The 19,032-nt window shown below is 32.5% G+C and overlaps 1 protein-coding gene across 1 annotated transcript in view; it reads right to left on the bottom strand.

Moving 5' to 3' along the window:
- Positions 1-16,962, bottom strand: part of LOC136038256 (ATP-dependent zinc metalloprotease YME1L-like) — a 51,438-nt gene extending 34,476 nt beyond the window's left edge. The window contains exons 1-2 of the mRNA XM_065721373.1: positions 16,868-16,962; positions 1,765-1,893 (exon numbers count right to left, since the gene is read on the bottom strand). Of these exons, the coding sequence (XP_065577445.1) occupies positions 1,765-1,893; positions 16,868-16,900 (162 nt within the window). The 5' untranslated portion in view covers positions 16,901-16,962. The remainder of the gene's footprint in view (positions 1-1,764; positions 1,894-16,867) is intronic.
- Positions 16,963-19,032: the final 2,070 nt, after the last annotated feature.

The raw sequence follows: 19,032 nt of genomic DNA, 5'->3' as shown, positions 1-19,032 counted from the left end.
TTTGCCATAGGCCAAGTTTCTAAAGTCATCATTTAGAAAGTAGCAAAGGATAAACTCTAATTTCTTTAGCAATTAGAGATTTTTTAAAGTTTAAGAGACACTTCTGATATCATTTCTGTATTGGCTTATTTTTGGTTTCAGTGTGTACCTTACTACTGAAGGTGTCGACCCCTGAAACTTTCAAACTGGTATATCTCATGAAAGAATTTTTCTACCAAAAAATGGATGGCGTATACTTTGATCAGCTCATCAAGAGCTATTGACTGCCGTCAAAAACAAAAAAATATTACTAATAATTTCTATATTTCTATAATACTCTAATTTCTTCAGCAATGAGAGAACTTTTAAAGTTTAAGATGCACATCTGATACCATTTCTCTACTGCAATCCCGAGTGCGAAAAACCGAATGATAAACTGAGCTGAAATCACGAACAGAAATGGGTAGAAACACAAGCAAAAACCATCCTTTTTGGTCCCACGCAAGAGTTCTATGAAGCTTTCCAAAATGCAAAGTCATATTCATCAATCACACCTAAGGTCCACACTTCCCATAAAAATTCTAAGAATCAATAGATTGATTTAAAAGAAAATCAGAGGCTTAATGCCAGTCAGGATTTAAAATAAGAGCAAGAAGGACAATGTCCTTCTAAATATCAAAATTCATTAAGATCCGATCACCCACTTGTAAGTTAAAAATACCTCATTTTTTCTAATTTTTCCTCTCCTTTCAACCCCCCCCCCAGAAGATCAAATCGGGGAGAACAACTTTATCAAGTCAATTTCTGCAGGTCCCTGACACGCCTACCAATTTTCATCGTCCTAGTACATCCAGAAGCACCAAACTCACTAAAGCACTGGACCCCCCTAGCTCCCCCAAAGAGGGCGAATCCAGTCCGGTTACGTCAATTACGTATCTACAACATTTGCTTATTCTACAGACAAAGTTTCATCCCGATCTCTCCACTTTAAGCGTTTTCCAAGATTTCTGGTTTCCCCCTCCAACTCCCCCAATGTCACCGGATCCTGTCGAGATTTCAAATAAGAGCTCTGAAAAAACGATATCCTTCTAAATCTCAAATTTTATTATGAAAATCATTCATAAGTTAAAAATACCTCTTTTTAATTTTTTCAAATTAACTGTCCCCCACTCCCCCCCCCAGATGGTCGAATTGGGGAAACGACTATTTCTAATTTAATCTGGTCTGGTCCCTGATACGCCTGCCAAATTTTATCGTCCTAGCTTATCTGGAAGTGCCTAAACTAGCAAAACTAGGGCAGACAGACCAACAGACTGACAGAATTTATGATTGCTATATGTCACTTGGTTAATACCAAGTGCCATAAAAACATGACAAAACCAGATTGTTGCTCTTACAACACAATTAGCATGGATCTGAGATTAATGATATACAAGAAATTTGGAGAGGAGAAGTTAGCAAATTATGCAGTGAACGTATTGATTTACATAAGCCTATTGGTATATTAGGTATAATCAGGCTGATTGTATTTTTTTTTTCCCAACGAAATGGAAAGTATAGCTCTTAATCAGCAAAGTGCATCTAAAAAAAACTTGAACTGGACAAAAAAGCTTTTGATTCTAAAGGAATCATGGAAAAACTCACTAAAGGAATCACAGAAAAGCCATAAATGAATTTGTAATACATTCTAAATTTTACAGGAGTTAGCTGTTTAATAATTTAACCTCAAAGTTCTTGTATAGAATACAATTAAACAGTAAATTCCAAAATTATGCAATAACTTACCACTGCATCATTGATAGAATCTGTCAAACTTGTTGCATTGTTCTTTTCTTGGGAGAGCCTGATTCTACTTGATCTTGTAGATTTACCATTTAGGGCAGCTGCGTGTGATAGTGGAAGAAACTGGAATAGCTGCAATAAAAACAGCAGCATAACTCTACTAATGCAATATGCATATATATATATATATATATATATATATATATATATATCTATATATATAAAAATAAGTTGTCTGTCTGTGGATGTGTGGATGGATGTGTGGATGGATGTGTCAGGTGACGTCACCTGAAAAAACTGGATTAGGTGACGTCAAAACTGAAAAAACTAAAAAAAGGCAAAAACTACAAAAAAAACTAAAAACTAATAAAAAAAATAAAAAAGCTAAAAAACTAAAAAAACTATAAAGGTAAAAACCAATAAAAAACTAAAAAAAAAACTGAAAAAACTAAAAAAAGGCAAAAACTACAAAAAAAAACTAAAAACTAATAAAAAAAGTAAAAAAGCTAAAAAACTAAAAAAACTAAAAAAACTAAAAAAAGGTAAAAAACTAAAAAAAATAAAAAATAAAAAAAAACTAAAAAAAAGGAAAAAACTGAAAAATAAGCTAAAATAAAGGTAAAAACCAATAAAAAACTAAAAAAAAAAAGGAAAAAACTAATAAATGACGACACTCAAAGAGAAAGCGACCAGGACAAAAAACTAAAAAAAAGGCAAAAACTACAAAAAAACTAAAAACTAATAAAAAAAATAAAAAAGCTAAAAAACTAAAAAAACTAAAAAAAGGTAAAAAACTAAAAAAACTAAAAACTAAAAAAAAACTAAAAAAGGTAAAAACTAAAAGAACTAAAAAAGAAAAAAATAAATGACGACACTCAAAGAGAAAGCGACCAGGACAAAAGGAATGTTCGATTAGCAATCAACAAAGCACCGGGACACAGGGAGTATAAATGACGACCAGGACACAAGTAAAAAAAAAAATTAACAAAACTAAAAAGAAGGTAAAAACTACAAAAAAACTAAAAAGAAAAAAAAACTAAAAACTAATAAAAAAACTAAAAAATCTAAAAATCTAAATAAACTAAAAAAGAAAAAAAAAGGAAAAAAATAAAGGAGAAAAACAAAACTAAAAAACGAATGTATATACAGACCGGTACACCGGGATACAAATGACGACCGGGACACAGGGAATATAAATAACGACCGGGACACAGGGACACAACTACAACGGGGACACCGGGGGAAACAGGGGGATATAAATGACGACCGGGACAAAAAAAACTAAAAAGAAATAAAAACTAAAAACTAATAAAAAAAACTAAAAAATCTAAAAATCTAAATAAGCTAAAAAAGAAAAAAAAAGGAAAAAAATAAAGGAGAAAAACAAAACTAAAAAACGAATGTATATACAGACCGGGACACCGGGATACAAATGATGACCGGGACCCGGGACACAGGGAATATAAATGACGACCGGGACACAGGGACACAACTACAACGGGGACACCGGGGGAAACAGGGGGATAACCTGACAATCTATTTATATGCAAAGACAATGGGACAGCAAAGAATGTTGTATATTCGCAAGTTTTACGTAGTTAAAACCATATATATATATATATATATCTATATTCACAGGTGGGACATAGGGACACAACTACAATGGCGCGTAACTATTATGGCGCGTAACGACTTACGCGCGCGGGGGGGCTTGGGGGGGGCGCGAAGCGCCCCCACCAACTAGGTGTTGGGGTGGCGCGAAGCGCCACCCCAACAGCTAGTATATATATATATATATATATATATATATATATATATATATATATATATATATATATATATATATATATATATATATATATATATATATATATCTATATATATAAAAATAAGTTGTCTGTCTGTGGATGGATGGATGGATGTGTCAGGTGACGTCACCTGAAAAAACTGGATTAGGTGACGTCAAAACTGAAAAAACTAAAAAAAGGCAAAAACTACAAAAAAAACTAAAAACTAATAAAAAAAAATAAAAAAGCTAAAAAACTAAAAAAACTATAAAGGTAAAAACCAATAAAAAACTAAAAAAAAAACTGAAAAAACTAAAAAAAGGCAAAAACTACAAAAAAAAACTAAAAACTAATAAAAAAAGTAAAAAAGCTAAAAAACTAAAAAAACTAAAAAAACTAAAAAAAGGTAAAAAACTAAAAAAAATAAAAAATAAAAAAAAACTAAAAAAAAGGAAAAAACTGAAAAATAAGCTAAAATAAAGGTAAAAACCAATAAAAAACTAAAAAAAAAAGGAAAAAACTAATAAATGACGACACTCAAAGAGAAAGCGACCAGGACAAAAGGAATGTTCGATTAGCAATCAACAAAGCACCGGGACACAGGGAGTATAAATGACGACCAGGACATAAGTAAAAAAAAAAAAACTATCTATATATATAAAAACTAGCTGTTGGGGTGGCGCTTCGCGCCACCCCAACACCTAGTTGGTGGGGGCGCTTCGCGCCCCCCCCCAAGCCCCCCCGCGCGCGTAAGTCGTTACGCGCCATAATAGTTACGCGCCATTGTAGTTGTGTCCCTATGTCCCACCTGTGAATATAGATAGATATATATATATGGTTTTAACTACGTAAAACTTGCGAATATACAACATTCTTTGCTGTCCCATTGTCTTTGCATATAAATAGATTGTCAGGTTTACCGACTCTTGAACATGCAACATATAATGGTCCATGGGAAAACAATCTGTATTCAGATCTATACCTCATGATTCTAATGATTGCCCTTGAGCTCCCGGTCGTCATTTATATTCCCTGTGTCCCGGTCGTCATTTGTATCCCGGTGTACCGGAGTTGTGTCCCTGTGTCCCGGTCGTCATTTATATTCCCTGTGTCCCGGGTCCCGGTCGTCATTTGTATCCCGGTGTCCCGGTCTGTATATACATTCGTTTTTTAGTTTTGTTTTTCTCCTTTATTTTTTTCCTTTTTTTTTCTTTTTTAGCTTATTTAGATTTTTAGATTTTTTAGTTTTTTTATTAGTTTTTAGTTTTTTTTTCTTTTTAGTTTTTTTGTCCCGGTCGTCATTTATATCCCCCTGTTTCCCCGGGTCGTCATTTATACTCCCTGTGTCCCGGTGCTTTGTTGATTGCTAATCGAACATTCCTTTTGTCCTGGTCGCTTTCTCTTTGAGTGTCGTCATTTATTTTTTTCTTTTTTAGTTCTTTTAGTTTTTACCTTTTTTAGTTTTTTTTTGTTTTTAGTTTTTTTAGTTTTTTACCTTTTTTTAGTTTTTTTAGTTTTTTTTAGTTTTTTAGCTTTTTTATTTTTTTTTATTAGTTTTTAGTTTTTTTGTAGTTTTTGCCTTTTTTTTAGTTTTTTTAGTTTTTTAGCTTTTTTATTAGTTTTTAGTTTTTTTTGTAGTTTTTGCCTTTTTTTAGTTTTTTTAGTTTTTTAGCTTTTTTATTTTTTTTATTAGTTTTTAGTTTTTTTTGTAGTTTTTGCCTTTTTTTTCTCTTTGAGTGTCGTCATTTATTAGTTTTTTCCCTTTTTTTTTTAGTTTTTTATTGGTTTTTACCTTTATTTTAGCTTATTTTTCAGTTTTTTCCTTTTTTTTAGTTTTTTTTATTTTTTATTTTTTTTAGTTTTTTACCTTTTTTTAGTTTTTTTAGTTTTTTAGCTTTTTTACTTTTTTTATTAGTTTTTAGTTTTTTTTGTAGTTTTTGCCTTTTTTAGTTTTTTCAGTTTTTTTTTTAGTTTTTTATTGGTTTTTACCTTTATAGTTTTTTTAGTTTTTTAGCTTTTTTATTTTTTTTATTAGTTTTTAGTTTTTTTTGTAGTTTTTGCCTTTTTTTAGTTTTTTCAGTTTTGACGTCACCTGATCCAGTTTTTTCAGGTGACGTCACCTGACACATCCATCCATCCATCCATCCACAGACAACTTATTTTTATATATATAGATAGATAGAAGATAGATAGAAAGTTGTCTGTGGATCTGTGGATCGTGGATCAGGTGACGTCACCTGAAAAAACTGGATCAGGTGACGTCAAAACTGAAAAAACTAAAAAAAGGCAAAAACTACAAAAAAAACTAAAAACTAATAAAAAAAATAAAAAAGCTAAAAAACTAAAAAAACTAAAAAAAGGCAAAAACTACAAAAAAAACTAAAAACTAATAAAAAAGCTAAAAAACTAAAAAAACTAAAAAAAAAGGCAAAAACTACAAAAAAACTAAAAACTAATAAAAAAAATAAAAAAGCTAAAAAACTAAAAAAACTAAAAAAACTAAAAAAAGGTAAAAAACTAAAAAAACTAAAAACTAAAAAAAAACTAAAAAAGGTAAAAACTAAAAGAACTAAAAAAGAAAAAAATAAATGACGACACTCAAAGAGAAAGCGACCAGGACAAAAGGAATGTTCGATTAGCAATCAACAAAGCACCGGGACACAGGGAGTATAAATGACGACCAGGACACAAGTAAAAAAAAAAATTAACAAAACTAAAAAGAAGGTAAAAACTACAAAAAAACTAAAAAGAAAAAAAAACTAAAAACTAATAAAAAAACTAAAAAATCTAAAAATCTAAATAAACTAAAAAAGAAAAAAAAAGGAAAAAAATAAAGGAGAAAAACAAAACTAAAAAACGAATGTATATACAGACCGGTACACCGGGATACAAATGACGACCGGGACACAGGGAATATAAATAACGACCGGGACACAGGGACACAACTACAACGGGGACACCGGGGGAAACAGGGGGATATAAATGACGACCGGGACAAAAAAACTAAAAAGAAATAAAAACTAAAAACTAATAAAAAAAACTAAAAAATCTAAAAATCTAAATAAGCTAAAAAAGAAAAAAAAAGGAAAAAAATAAAGGAGAAAAACAAAACTAAAAAACGAATGTATATACAGACCGGGACACCGGGATACAAATGATGACCGGGACCCGGGACACAGGGAATATAAATGACGACCGGGACACAGGGACACAACTACAACGGGGACACCGGGGGAAACAGGGGGATGTAAATGACGACCGGGACACCGGGACAGGGAATGGTCGATTAGCAATCACCATCAACAAAGCTCAAGGGCAATCATTAGAATCATGAGGTATAGATCTGAATACAGATTGTTTTCCCATGGACCATTATATGTTGCATGTTCAAGAGTCGGTAAACCTGACAATCTATTTATATGCAAAGACAATGGGACAGCAAAGAATGTTGTATATTCGCAAGTTTTACGTAGTTAAAACCATATATATATATATATATCTATATTCACAGGTGGGACATAGGGACACAACTACAATGGCGCGTAACTATTATGGCGCGTAACGACTTATGCGCGCGGGGGGGCTTGGGGGGGCGCGAAGCGCCCCCACCAACTAGGTGTTGGGGTGGCGCGAAGCGCCACCCCAACAGCTAGTATATATATATATATATATATATATATATAAAAATAAGTTGTCTGTGTGTGGATCTGTGGATGGATCAGGTGACGTCATGTTTGTTCGCATATGACGTCTGAATTATTTCACACTAATACAAAAGAAGAAAAAAACTAAAAAAGGTAAAAACTACAAAAAAAATAAAAACTAATAAAAAAACTAAAAAAGCTAAAAAACTAAAAAAAACTAAAAAAAGGTAAAAATCTAATAACTAAAAAAAAAACTGAAAAAAATAAAAACAGGCAAAAACTACAAAAAAAAATAAAAACTAATAAAAAAACTAAAAAAGCTAAAAAACTAAAAAAAAACTAAAAAAAAAACTAAAAAAAGGTAAAAAACTAAAAAAAACTAAAAACTAAAAAAGAAAAAAAACTAAAAACAAGGAAAAAACTGAAAAATAAAAGAGAAAAAGAAAACTAAAAAAATATGAATAAATATATATAAAAATAAGTTGTTTGTGGGTTATGTCTGTCTGTCTGTCTGTCGAGTGACGTCGTGTTTGTCCGCATATGACGTCTGAATTATTTCACACTAATACAAAAGAAGAAAAAAAACTAAAAAAGGTAAAAACTACAAAAAAAACTAAAAAGAAAAAAAACTAAAAAAGCTAAAAAACTAAAAAAAACTAAAAAAAGGTAAAAAACTAAAAACTAAAAAAAACTGAAAAAACTAAAAAAAGGCAAAAACTAAAAAAAAACTAAAAACTAATAAAAAAACTAAAAAAGCTAAAAAACTAAAAAAACTAAAAAAACTAAAAAAAGGTAAAAAACTAAAAACTAAAAAAGAAAAAACTAAAAAAATGGAAAAAACTGAAAAATAAGAGAAAAAGAAAACTAAAAAAATATTAATAAATATAAAAAATATAAATATAAATATAATATAAATTAGCAATCAACAAAGCACCGAGACACAAATGACGACCGGGACACAGGGAGTATAAATGACGACCAGGACATAAGTAAAAAAAAAAAAACTAAAAAAATGGTAAAAACTACAAAAAAACTAAAAACTAATAAAAAAACTAAAAAATCTAAAAATCTAAATAAACTAAAAAAGAAAAAAAAGAAAAAAGGAAAAAAATAAAGGAGAAAAACAAAACTAAAAAACGAATGTATATACAGACCGGTACACCGGGATACAAATGACGACCGGGACACAGGGAATATAAATGACGACCGGGACACAGGGACACAACTACAATGGGGACGCCGGGGGGCACAGGGGGATATAAATGACGACCGGGACACCGGGACACAAGGAATATAAATGACGCCCGGGACACTCAAAGAGAAATCACAGACTGGAACACCGGGACACAAATGACGACCGGGACACAGGGAATATAAATGACGACCGGGACACAGGGACATAACTACAAAGGGGACGCCAGGGTGCACAGGGGGATATATAAATGACGATGGGGACTCAGGGAATGGTCGATTAGCAATCACCATCAACAAAGCTCAAGGGCAATCATTAGAATCATGAGGTATAGATCTGAATACGGATTGTTTTCCCATGGACCATTATATGTTGCATGTTCAAGAGTCGGTAAACCTGACAATCTATTTATATGCACAGACAATGGGACAGCAAAGAATGTTGTATATTCGCAAGTTTTACGTAGTTAAAAACATATATATATATATATATATATATATATATATATATATATATATATATATATATATATATATATATATATATATCTATATTCACAGGTGGGACATAGGGACACAACTACAATGGCGCGTAACGACTTACGCGCGCGGAGGGGCTTGGGGGGCGCGAAGCGCCCCCACCAACTAGGTGTTGGGGTGGCGCGAAGCGCCACCCCAACAGCTAGTATATATATATATATATATATAAAAATAAGTTGTTTGTGTGTCTGTTGAGTGACGTCATGTCATCATGAAGTTAGTTTTCGTCATGTTTGTTATGACGATGACGTCATTAAAGGTATTTAAGAAAATCCTTCAAAGACAAATTTTTAATTGTAAGAAGATCGTGGACGGAAAAATGTTTAATTGTAAAATGACTGTAGAACCTACAATGGCAACAGCAAATGACGACCAGGAAACAAATGACGACCAGGACACAGGGAATATAAATGACGACCGCGACACTCGAAGAGAAATTACAGACTGGGACACCGGGACACCAATGACGACCGGGACACAGGGAATATAAATGACGACCGGGACACAGGGACTGTAGTATATATATATATATATATATATATATATATATATATATATATATATATATATATATATATATATATATATATATATATATATATATGTATATATATATACTAGTCAGCTGTATCAGTCGAATAATGTTGAAGAAATACTTGTATGCAAGAATACATTCTTTGGTATTGTTCGCTGCAAAATCAAAGCTGACTTGCTATGAAACACACAATCAATATCTAGCATTTTTATTCCCAGAGAAATAATTTTATTTCCAAGACCTATGTGCTTTTCAATGTCAAAGAAGCTATTTGAAGTCTCACAAGTATCTCTACAAGAGTTTTGGATAGAACAAAACAAAAATATATTGTCTTGGACATGCTTAGAGCTATCTTTGTGTGTGAAAAAAGAAAATAATCATCCCAAAATTGTTGATTTTTAAACCCCACAAGGCTCCCCTACTTCCTGGAGAGATTATAATGACTTTCACGCATAGGGTAAAGCACTTTCATTCTACTATTGAAGACCTGAAGAGTCATTTGGACTACTTCAAGCTGGGGAAAACAAAACCTACACCTATCTAGGAAACTGTTCTGCAGCCATCAAAACCAACCTCTTCAGTTATACTTAAGCAACCTCTTTAAAATATGTACAAGCAGGAAATTAGAAAGAACTACCTTAAAATATTCAATGGATCTTGCTCCCCTCATATCATAAGAGTTTTATAGTTAAAGCCATCCAAGCCAATCAGTTCTGCTGCACTATCAGCCTCTATAAGGGTTGACAATCTGGAGGTTAGTAGGAACTATCTCGAAAGATTCAATGAGTCTTGCTGCTCTCATCTTGCAGAGATTTTCAGCCAAACTACAGGCTAATTGCAAAATTTTCTATCTGTTTAGTTTTAAGCTCTGGTTCTGAACTGATTGCTCAATGGCAACCACCTCCTTAGGTTTTTACACCCCTCCTATATTTTAAAAAACAACTTTCTATGGTAATTTCATAGAAAAATGCCTTTTTTTTATTTTGGTATTTTTTCTGAAAAATTGAAAACAACAAAAATTACCCACCTTAGATTCTGAAAAGTAAATCCCCTCCCCTACATCTCCTCTCCTTTGATGGGGCCAGATATGCATCTCCAAACTAAACATTATTGTCAATATTTTTGGTTTATTCTCTCTTGTTACAGGCTCTATTTTTCTTCATTTTTTTACTAGTCTGTGTTTTTCTGTACTGGGTCTGATTGTGCCCTCACTTCCACATTGTTTAGACCTGGAGCTCAAAATCAAAATGGCTCCAATTAGAAACCAAGAGGCCATAGTATTTAGAAATGTGAAGTATATACATACCTGCACAAGAATAAATACAAGTTTACCTTACCTTAGACCCTCTTATGCTGCCAGAGGCACCCAGGGCATCCACAAAAAGCCACCAGTTGTCCTGCATGTGCACTGTTGCCAAAACATCTTCCCGCTGGGGTTGTATTGTTGTGAGAATGTTGGACAGGTCCTGTCTATGTCTGCAATTCGTTGCTGAATGATGTCAGTAACAATGTGCTGGCCTGAGATGGATCAGACTTTCTGGTTTGTGACGTGATTTCTCCAGTCAATATTCAGAATCACCTGAAGGGAATTGTTTCCAAAGGCAAAACCCATCTCTCTCGTTTTTGACTTAAATTCCAGAACTCACTGTTGTAGAGGAGTGCAAAAAGGACATACCCATTAAATAGCCTCATTTTTGATTTTGTAGAGAACTTTTTTGATCACAAAACTAGTTTTAGTCCATTAAAAGCTCCACTGGCTTGCCCTATCCTCAACTTCCTGCTCACTTGACCCTGAATTTTCCACTGTGTTACCAAGGTAACTGTACAACCTGCTTGACAGTGGAATCTCCATGCTCTATGTTTAGGGGGGAATCAGTTGTTGCCATGCTCTTTGTCTTCTCTGTGTAGATTTTGAGGCCAAGTCAGCCAGCATTTGCATGGATAGTATTAATGAGACCCTTGAGTTTGGTCTTGTTACTTTCCATTAAGGCAATATTGTCAGAAAAATCCTGATTGGCTAGCTGTTTGCCTCCTCCAATTTTGATGCTGAATACTGTACAATCAAGGAATGTGTAATTGACAGCAAGGACAAAGAGGAATAGAGAAAGAATATAGCCCTGTTTTGCACTAGATATGATATGGAAATATCTAGAATTTCCTTCTTGAGTTTGAATGCAGCAGCATTCTGTGTTTTCATTTTATGCAACAATTAAGGCCACTATTTTATCAGGAATTTCATAGTATTACAGGATTTTCCTTGGTAAACGGAGTCAAAGGCTTTCTTAAATTGCATGAGAATCAGGTTCATTCTTTTTTCTCACCATTCATTGCACTCCTCAATTATAATCCACAGTGTGTAGATAAGATCCATGCAAGAATGGGATGGCCAGAAACCATCCTGTTTTTTATGGTTGTTTAATAAATACAAGGAATGATATTAAAATCATAAGACTAATAAGTCAATAATAATAAACACATTTCTTTTTCAAACTTGTTTTCAAAATGTACTAAAAAATGAAAAATGTAGTTTCTTTCTTGAAAATCTATGAAAATAAGTGAAAAGAAGCTTGATCTTCGTTTTTAAACCTCAGATAATTTTATGTCTTTAACTTGTCTTTCACTGACTTGTTTCATTTATGCATTTATAGCTTATATCATTTTGATATCTATGTTAAGTAAAACCCAATTAGCCAATTGTGTTTCATTATATTCATAAATTCTTGAGAAAAAACTATCTTCCTCTTTTATTCCATTTTGAAAACAAGCTTTAATCTCTCTTTATTACTATTTATTATTTTGATTAATTGTTTGGCTCAAAGATGAATACACCAATTGATACACTTTTTGTTACTCTTTCTGTATATACTAATCATTATTATCCCAAATGTATATTTTTTCAGAAGAGGCCATGCATAAGATTGTTACCATCCCTTTTTTTCAATAGCCCAGATAAGGTAATTTAATAGCTTTAAGCCTTCCTTTGTAAGTTTTATTTCAGAGACCCTTTACTAGTTGTGTTGTAGATCCAAGCTATGTAGACTTTCTACGAGCAAACTATATCTCAGATGTTCCATTTCCAATTGTTTCCTCAGCAACAATCCTAGGCATAACATTTACAAGTGACTGCTTGTTTAAGCTGAATGTAGACAATATTATGCACAAAGGTCACAACTGAATCCAGAGTTTAACAAGCATGTGCAGGTTAGGCTTCTCTGATTGTCAGCTCCCCCTAGTGTGCACAACCTACTTCAGGCCTTGAGTATTCCTGTTCTGTTTGGCGTCCCCAAACTCAGAACACAACTTACATGGCAGCTGAACCAGAAGATGTTCAAAACGCGCTACTAAGATAATACTTATTTCAGCAACTATGAAAGTGCACTTGAGCTGTTGAATTTGCTCACCTTATTTGATTGAAGACACGAGCTAATAATGAAATTTGGGAAATAACTATTAATAAACAAGAACCATCAATCCACACTTCCACCATCTACATGAATCAGCAGACATACTAGGCATAACAACAAATTAGAACCAGTCAAGTGACATATGAACAGATTTGCAAACTTCTTTGTACCATATTTCCTAAGTGTACTTAACAAGTGAATTAAAAGTTGTGCCATATTTTGTAAGTGTAGCTACCAAGTAACCATTTTCTGATTGTAGAAGTAGCATAATTTAGGGTTCATTTTTGGCTGCTACAACAGCTATTTCATTAAATGAATACAAGATACAAAATTAAGGAACTGAATATTTTTCTAAGGTTAAGATGGGTAGGTCCTTTTTCTATGCTATGCTTGTGTAAGTTTGTCAGTCTTAGAAATATCCTAGCCAAGTATTAGAGATAGGACCTTGAAAACACCTTCCTACAATGTGATTTCAGTTCTGAATTTATTTACAAAGCATGAATAACCACCAGCATATATAAGGGGCATTTATCTATCTAAGAAAGTAGTTGACTTAGGTGAGCAAAACTTTCAAGAATAGATCTTGAACCTTAGAGTTCCCCTGTAAAGGTATTTTGAAGTACAAACCTCTATCTCTTCCAGCACAGACCTTTGATAATCTTTCCCTTATAAATATAATGGAAACTGAATTATAAAACAGAAACCTTGATAAATTTATCACCTGTTCAAATGTGACATGAGGAAAGTGGTTTGACCCTTATACTTTTGCCCTGGTTATAAGGTAATAAAATTTGTAGATCTGTATCTCAAATTGACAGATATCTACCACTACCTGACCACTTTTGAAGGACACATACTAAACAGAGAAAAGTAGAATTATTAGATTCTTATTTTATGCTCTTTTGAACTATCATGGTTGCATTTTTAACAACACTCTTCATAAACCCTGATGGTCCCAAACATAGCTCTGATATTTCTCCATGAACCAAATTTAGTGATAGTTATGTAATAGGTACTTTGTTCCAATGGGTTTCTGCAATCTCAGCTGGATGACATTTATACCTGTTGGTAAAGGTTAAGAATAGCAGCTCTCCAGAAGGGGACATGTTAGAAGAAAAGGAGGGATATTTTTTAATTGCTAGACTTTATGCTCTTTAGCTAAGATTGCTTTAGCTTTAGATTGCTAGACTTATGACTTTTAGCTAAGATATACATCAAAAGAATCAGATTTTCATGCTGATTTTAAATATATAAGTTTCATCAAATTTAGTCTTTGTCATCAAAAGTTACGAGCCTGAAAAAATTTGCCTTATTCTAGAAATGGGGAAAACACCCCATAAAATTCACAGAATCTTAACAAAAATCACAACATTGCATTCAGTGTATCAGAGAACCCTATAGAAAAATTTTCAAGGTCCTATCTACAAAAATGTGGAATTTTGTATTTTTTGCCAGAAGACAAATCATGGGTGTGTGTTTATTTGTTTTTTTTCTAGGGGCCATCATATCAACCAAGTGGTCCTAGAATGTTGCAAGAGGGCTCATTCTAATGGAAATGAAAAGTTCTAGTGCCCTTTTTAAGTGACCAAAAAATTGGAGGGCATCTAGGCCCCCTCCCATGCTCATTTTTTCTCCAAAGTCAATAGATGAAAATTTTGAGATAGCCATTTTGTTCTGCATAGTCAAAAACCATAATAACTATGTCTTTGGGAATGACTTACTCCCCCACAGTCCCTGGGGGAAGGGCTGCAAGTTATAAACTTCAACCAGTGTTTACATATAATAATGGTTATTGGGAAGTGTACAGTCGTTTTCAGGGGATTTTTTGGGGGGGTGGGGTTGAGGGGAGGGAGCTATGTGGGAGGATCTTTCCTTGGAGAATTATGTCATGGGGGAACAGAAATTCAATGAAAAGGGCACAGGATTTTCTAAAATTACTATAAAAAAACAATGAAAAAATAAACATGGAAAAGGTTTTTCAATTGAAAGTAAAGAGTAGCATTGAAACTTAAAATGAACAGAGATTATTACGCATATGAGGGGTTCTAAAAATACTTTAGCATAAAGAGCAAGGTATTTAGGAGGAGATAAATACCTTGCTCTTTATGCTAAAGTATTTTTAGTAATTTCAACTATTTATTCTATGGCCTTACTGATTCAGGGGTCATTCTTAAAGAATTGGGACAAAACTTACAATTTAGTGTTAAGAACAAGGTATTAAAGAGGGTACAAACCCCCTCATATACATAATAAAAATTAAAGAATATAAAAGTTTGTTACATAAGTTAATTCTTAAGTTATGTATATTTTTTTACTAATACAAAAAATCATTAAAAATTAAAACTTATAGTTGCCTTTTTATGTAACCAAAAAATTGTATGGCAACTAGGCCTCCTTTGCTATCCCTTATTTCTCAAAATTGTCTGATCAAAACAAAGAGAAAGTCATTTAGCCAAAAAAGGAATTAATATGCAAATTTCATTTTAATAATTTATGTGTGGAGAGCCAAAATCAAACATGCATTAATTCAAAAATGTTCAGAAATTACATTAAAAAACTAGTTTTTTTAACTGAAAGTAAGGAGCAACATTAAAACTTAAAACAAACAGAAATTACTCTGTATGTGAAATGGGTTGTCCCCTCTGCAATCCCTCACTCTTTACACTAAAGTTTCACTCTTTGCCACAATTCTGCTTTTTAAAACAATTAAAAACTTTAGCATAAAGAGTAAGGGATCGTGGAGGGGACAACCCATTTCATATAGAGAGTAATTTCTGTTTGTTTTAAGTTTTAATGTTGCTCCTTACTTTCAGTTAAAAAAAACTAGTTTTTTTTATGTAATCTCCTTCCAAAGAGCCACTGTTATTAACATTTACTAGTCTAACCTGTCTTCAGTGCAATCTTTTAAGCCCTGGAAATAATAGAATGGTAGAGAATGGCTAGTAGCTTCAAAGCCTGTTCTGAGTACATATTTTAGATTCTGGAATTGTTTCTGGAAGTCTAAATTAGTTAACTCAGTTGCTTTTCATGGTTTCTAGAGCCCTTCAACAAAAACTTTACCAAACTAAACCTGCATCTACTTTCTAGGACCTAGAATTTAACAATAATTATTAGCCTATAATTAGAAAGAGTATTGAATGAAAAATCTAATTTAGGGTTATATAGACAAATTAACTTTGGTAAAATTCTAGTTGATTGACTTATTGCTATATCAGAAAGGGGTTAGGTTAGGAAAATGAAATTTTCAAAGATGGATCTACAGGCTAAAGTATGTCCTGGGAAGGTGTTTTGAAGTACCTGCCTCTACTCCTTCTCTCTCTAGAGGGCCCTGACCTTTGACAACCTTTAAAAATATGTATGTTATAAAAGTTAAACCAAACAAAATAGATCTTCTGCTTGAATGAAGTACAACGAAATTGTTTTCAGCTTCACAACTTTGCTCCCAATTTAGGCTATAAGGTTTTAAAGATATGCAAATACATTTCCTAAATTTGGAAAAGAAAACATTGATACTCAAATGATAGTTGCATTTTCAGAACTAAAGGCAGAGAAAAGGCAACTGGTAACTGAAATTTAAGGTAAAATATTGTTTTGTCATAATTTCAATAGGCATAGGCCTGTCATGTAGGCAAATTTGTGGCCTCTCTTTTTCCTCTTTTTATCTTCATTTTTTCCTGTGTGATTTCTGTCCTATCAACCTAAGCTATTAGACTAGGCTATATCTTTATCCCTATTACATAACAGTATTTTCTAAAATGGTAGCTATTAGATTAGCCTAATATTTTACATACACTAACTGAAAAGACAAGAAATTTCGTAGGATTTTATAATATATATAGTATTTTCTACATTACTAATTCTTCAAGCTAAACCTAGACTGGACACAGGTCAGCATCCTAGGCCTACTTAAGATTGGTTTGCATGGACTAACCAACTAGCCTATTAAAAGTAAACATACACTGTCAGCAATTTATTTTTCTTTGATCAAATAATTCCTAAACTTACTTGCTGACTACAACAGGAGGCAACAGAGAACATTTCAAAAGCTAAAATTTAGGCTTATAAATTTGTGATAATCTATCTGATTAAGTTCAGCAGCGCTGTCTATTCTGCGATAAAATTTTAATGGAAACGGAAGGTGTAATAGTTGGCGTCATTTGGCGAGGGGGCTGGCCAGGGCCAGTGAAATAGTTAAACTTAATCAGTGGTGTCATTTGGGGAGTGGGTTGTCTGGGGTCATAGCCCCCCTTTAGGATGAGTCCCAAATCAAAAGTCACAACTTCTACTGATTCGATTTGAACTGTGGAAAAAAATTAATAAAGAAGTGTCCTCAATTAAAATAAAACTGTTTCTAATAGAGCTGTACTTGACGAAAATCTATTGTGAGCTTCAGTCCCAAATATATTTATTTATTATTTCTATTTCATATTTCACGACACATTTTTATTGCTTTGTTGTTAGAGCCACGGTGACCGACATTCATTAGAATAATCTAATCGACCCAGGATCTGTAATAAAATTATACATGTCGGTTACGGTACATGATTCTGGTCACAAAGATATTCTAAAAAATTCTCAAAATTTTGATTCTTCAGGCGAAAGACCAAAGCGTGAACAGCACATAGCTTCGCGACTGCATAATTTTGTAAGCACGTTGACTTCGGGAAAAAGTGATCTTGCTGAATTGAGAGGATCAACTAAAGATGCTTTGAGAAGGAATTATTTTCTTTTGATAGACAGATTGTACTCCAAGCTTAAAAGACACTTCAAGAATGCCTTTTCAGTATTAGAGTCAATCTCTATTTTAGATTAATTAGAAAAAAAAAAAAAAATTTTTATGGATGTAAAAAGCGAAGTTAAAACTTAAAACGGACAAAAATTATTACTTCACAGTCTATCTAACATATATTAATAAAGCTAGTACAAATAAACCAAATAATTGTCCCTATGTTTGTAGGATTATAGGAAACTAGTACTTTACTGAAAACACAAAAACCAAGTATAAAAACAAGAATGTTGGTTTAGTTAAAACTGAGTACGTAGCCTGTGAACAACAAACTGATCTATAAAGCTTTTCATAGTCTCACACCTGCTGTAATATCAGTAATTTTCTGTATACAATTGAAATTACTTTAAGAACATAAACAACAAAATAAATACTTATTTAATAGCTAAAAAGTCATTGAACAGCATAAAAAAATACCGGATTGATTTATCCAGTAATATTTTGGTTTCACTAACTTTAATGCCATTAGTGAGTAATAAACAATCTTATATTGTAAGAAATACGCTTTAGTATTACCTAAACTGAAGAACAAATAAGCCATAATATGAAGTCTGGAAATCTGGCTATTTCTCTCTATACAACAGATAATTTCAAGCTGTTATAAAAATTTCAAAGCTAGTCTATAGTCCTAATACTATCAAGACAGTTTCACTCTGAACTTGTCAAAAACTAATCATGACATGCCCTTTTCAGAAGCAAACAAAAGCCAATCATTGGACCGAATTCTGCAGAAATGTTACCAAATTAAATGGAAATGAAAATTAAGCAACAATCCTAAAATGCTTTATTTTTATACTGTTAAAAGTGTCCTTAATCCGTTTGTTTTTACTTTACCAAAACTCCCCTATTGTTTTGTGTTTTCAGTAAAGCGCTAATTTTTTACAACATAGGGAAATATAATTGTTTGGTTTATTCGTGCTAGTTTTATTGATGTATGTCAGATGGACAATAAAGCAATAATTTTTGTTAGTTTTAAGTTCCAACTTGGCTCTTCACTTCCTTCAAAAAACTTAGTTCTTTTATAATTAATCTCTATCCGTTTTCAATTTAAATATAATGTAGATGCAACACAGCAATGACCTTTTTTCAGGGGGCGGCAGCCCCTCATATACGGAATAATTTCTGTTAATTTTAAGCTTTAATGTTGCTCTTTACTTTCAGTTGAAAAAAAAACTATCTAAAGTTCTTATTGGTTTTTTAACAATCCTGAGAAATTTATGCTACACACAATGATGTATACGATTTTTGAAGGTGGACTACCTCGACCGTTAGGAAAGAGTAACTATTTTTCTAAAGAAGATTTTTAAGGTTTTCAAAACCTCAGCAAAATGTTGGTATGTCTAAATTATTTCACTAAACATCTCCCCCGCACCCCAGAAAAAGA

Source organism: Artemia franciscana, chromosome 17, assembly GCF_032884065.1.
Source record: "Artemia franciscana chromosome 17, ASM3288406v1, whole genome shotgun sequence".
NCBI classification, from domain to species: domain Eukaryota; kingdom Metazoa; phylum Arthropoda; class Branchiopoda; order Anostraca; family Artemiidae; genus Artemia; species Artemia franciscana.
Note: the sequence above shows the minus strand (reverse complement) of the source record. Positions and strands in the feature narration are given on the sequence as shown.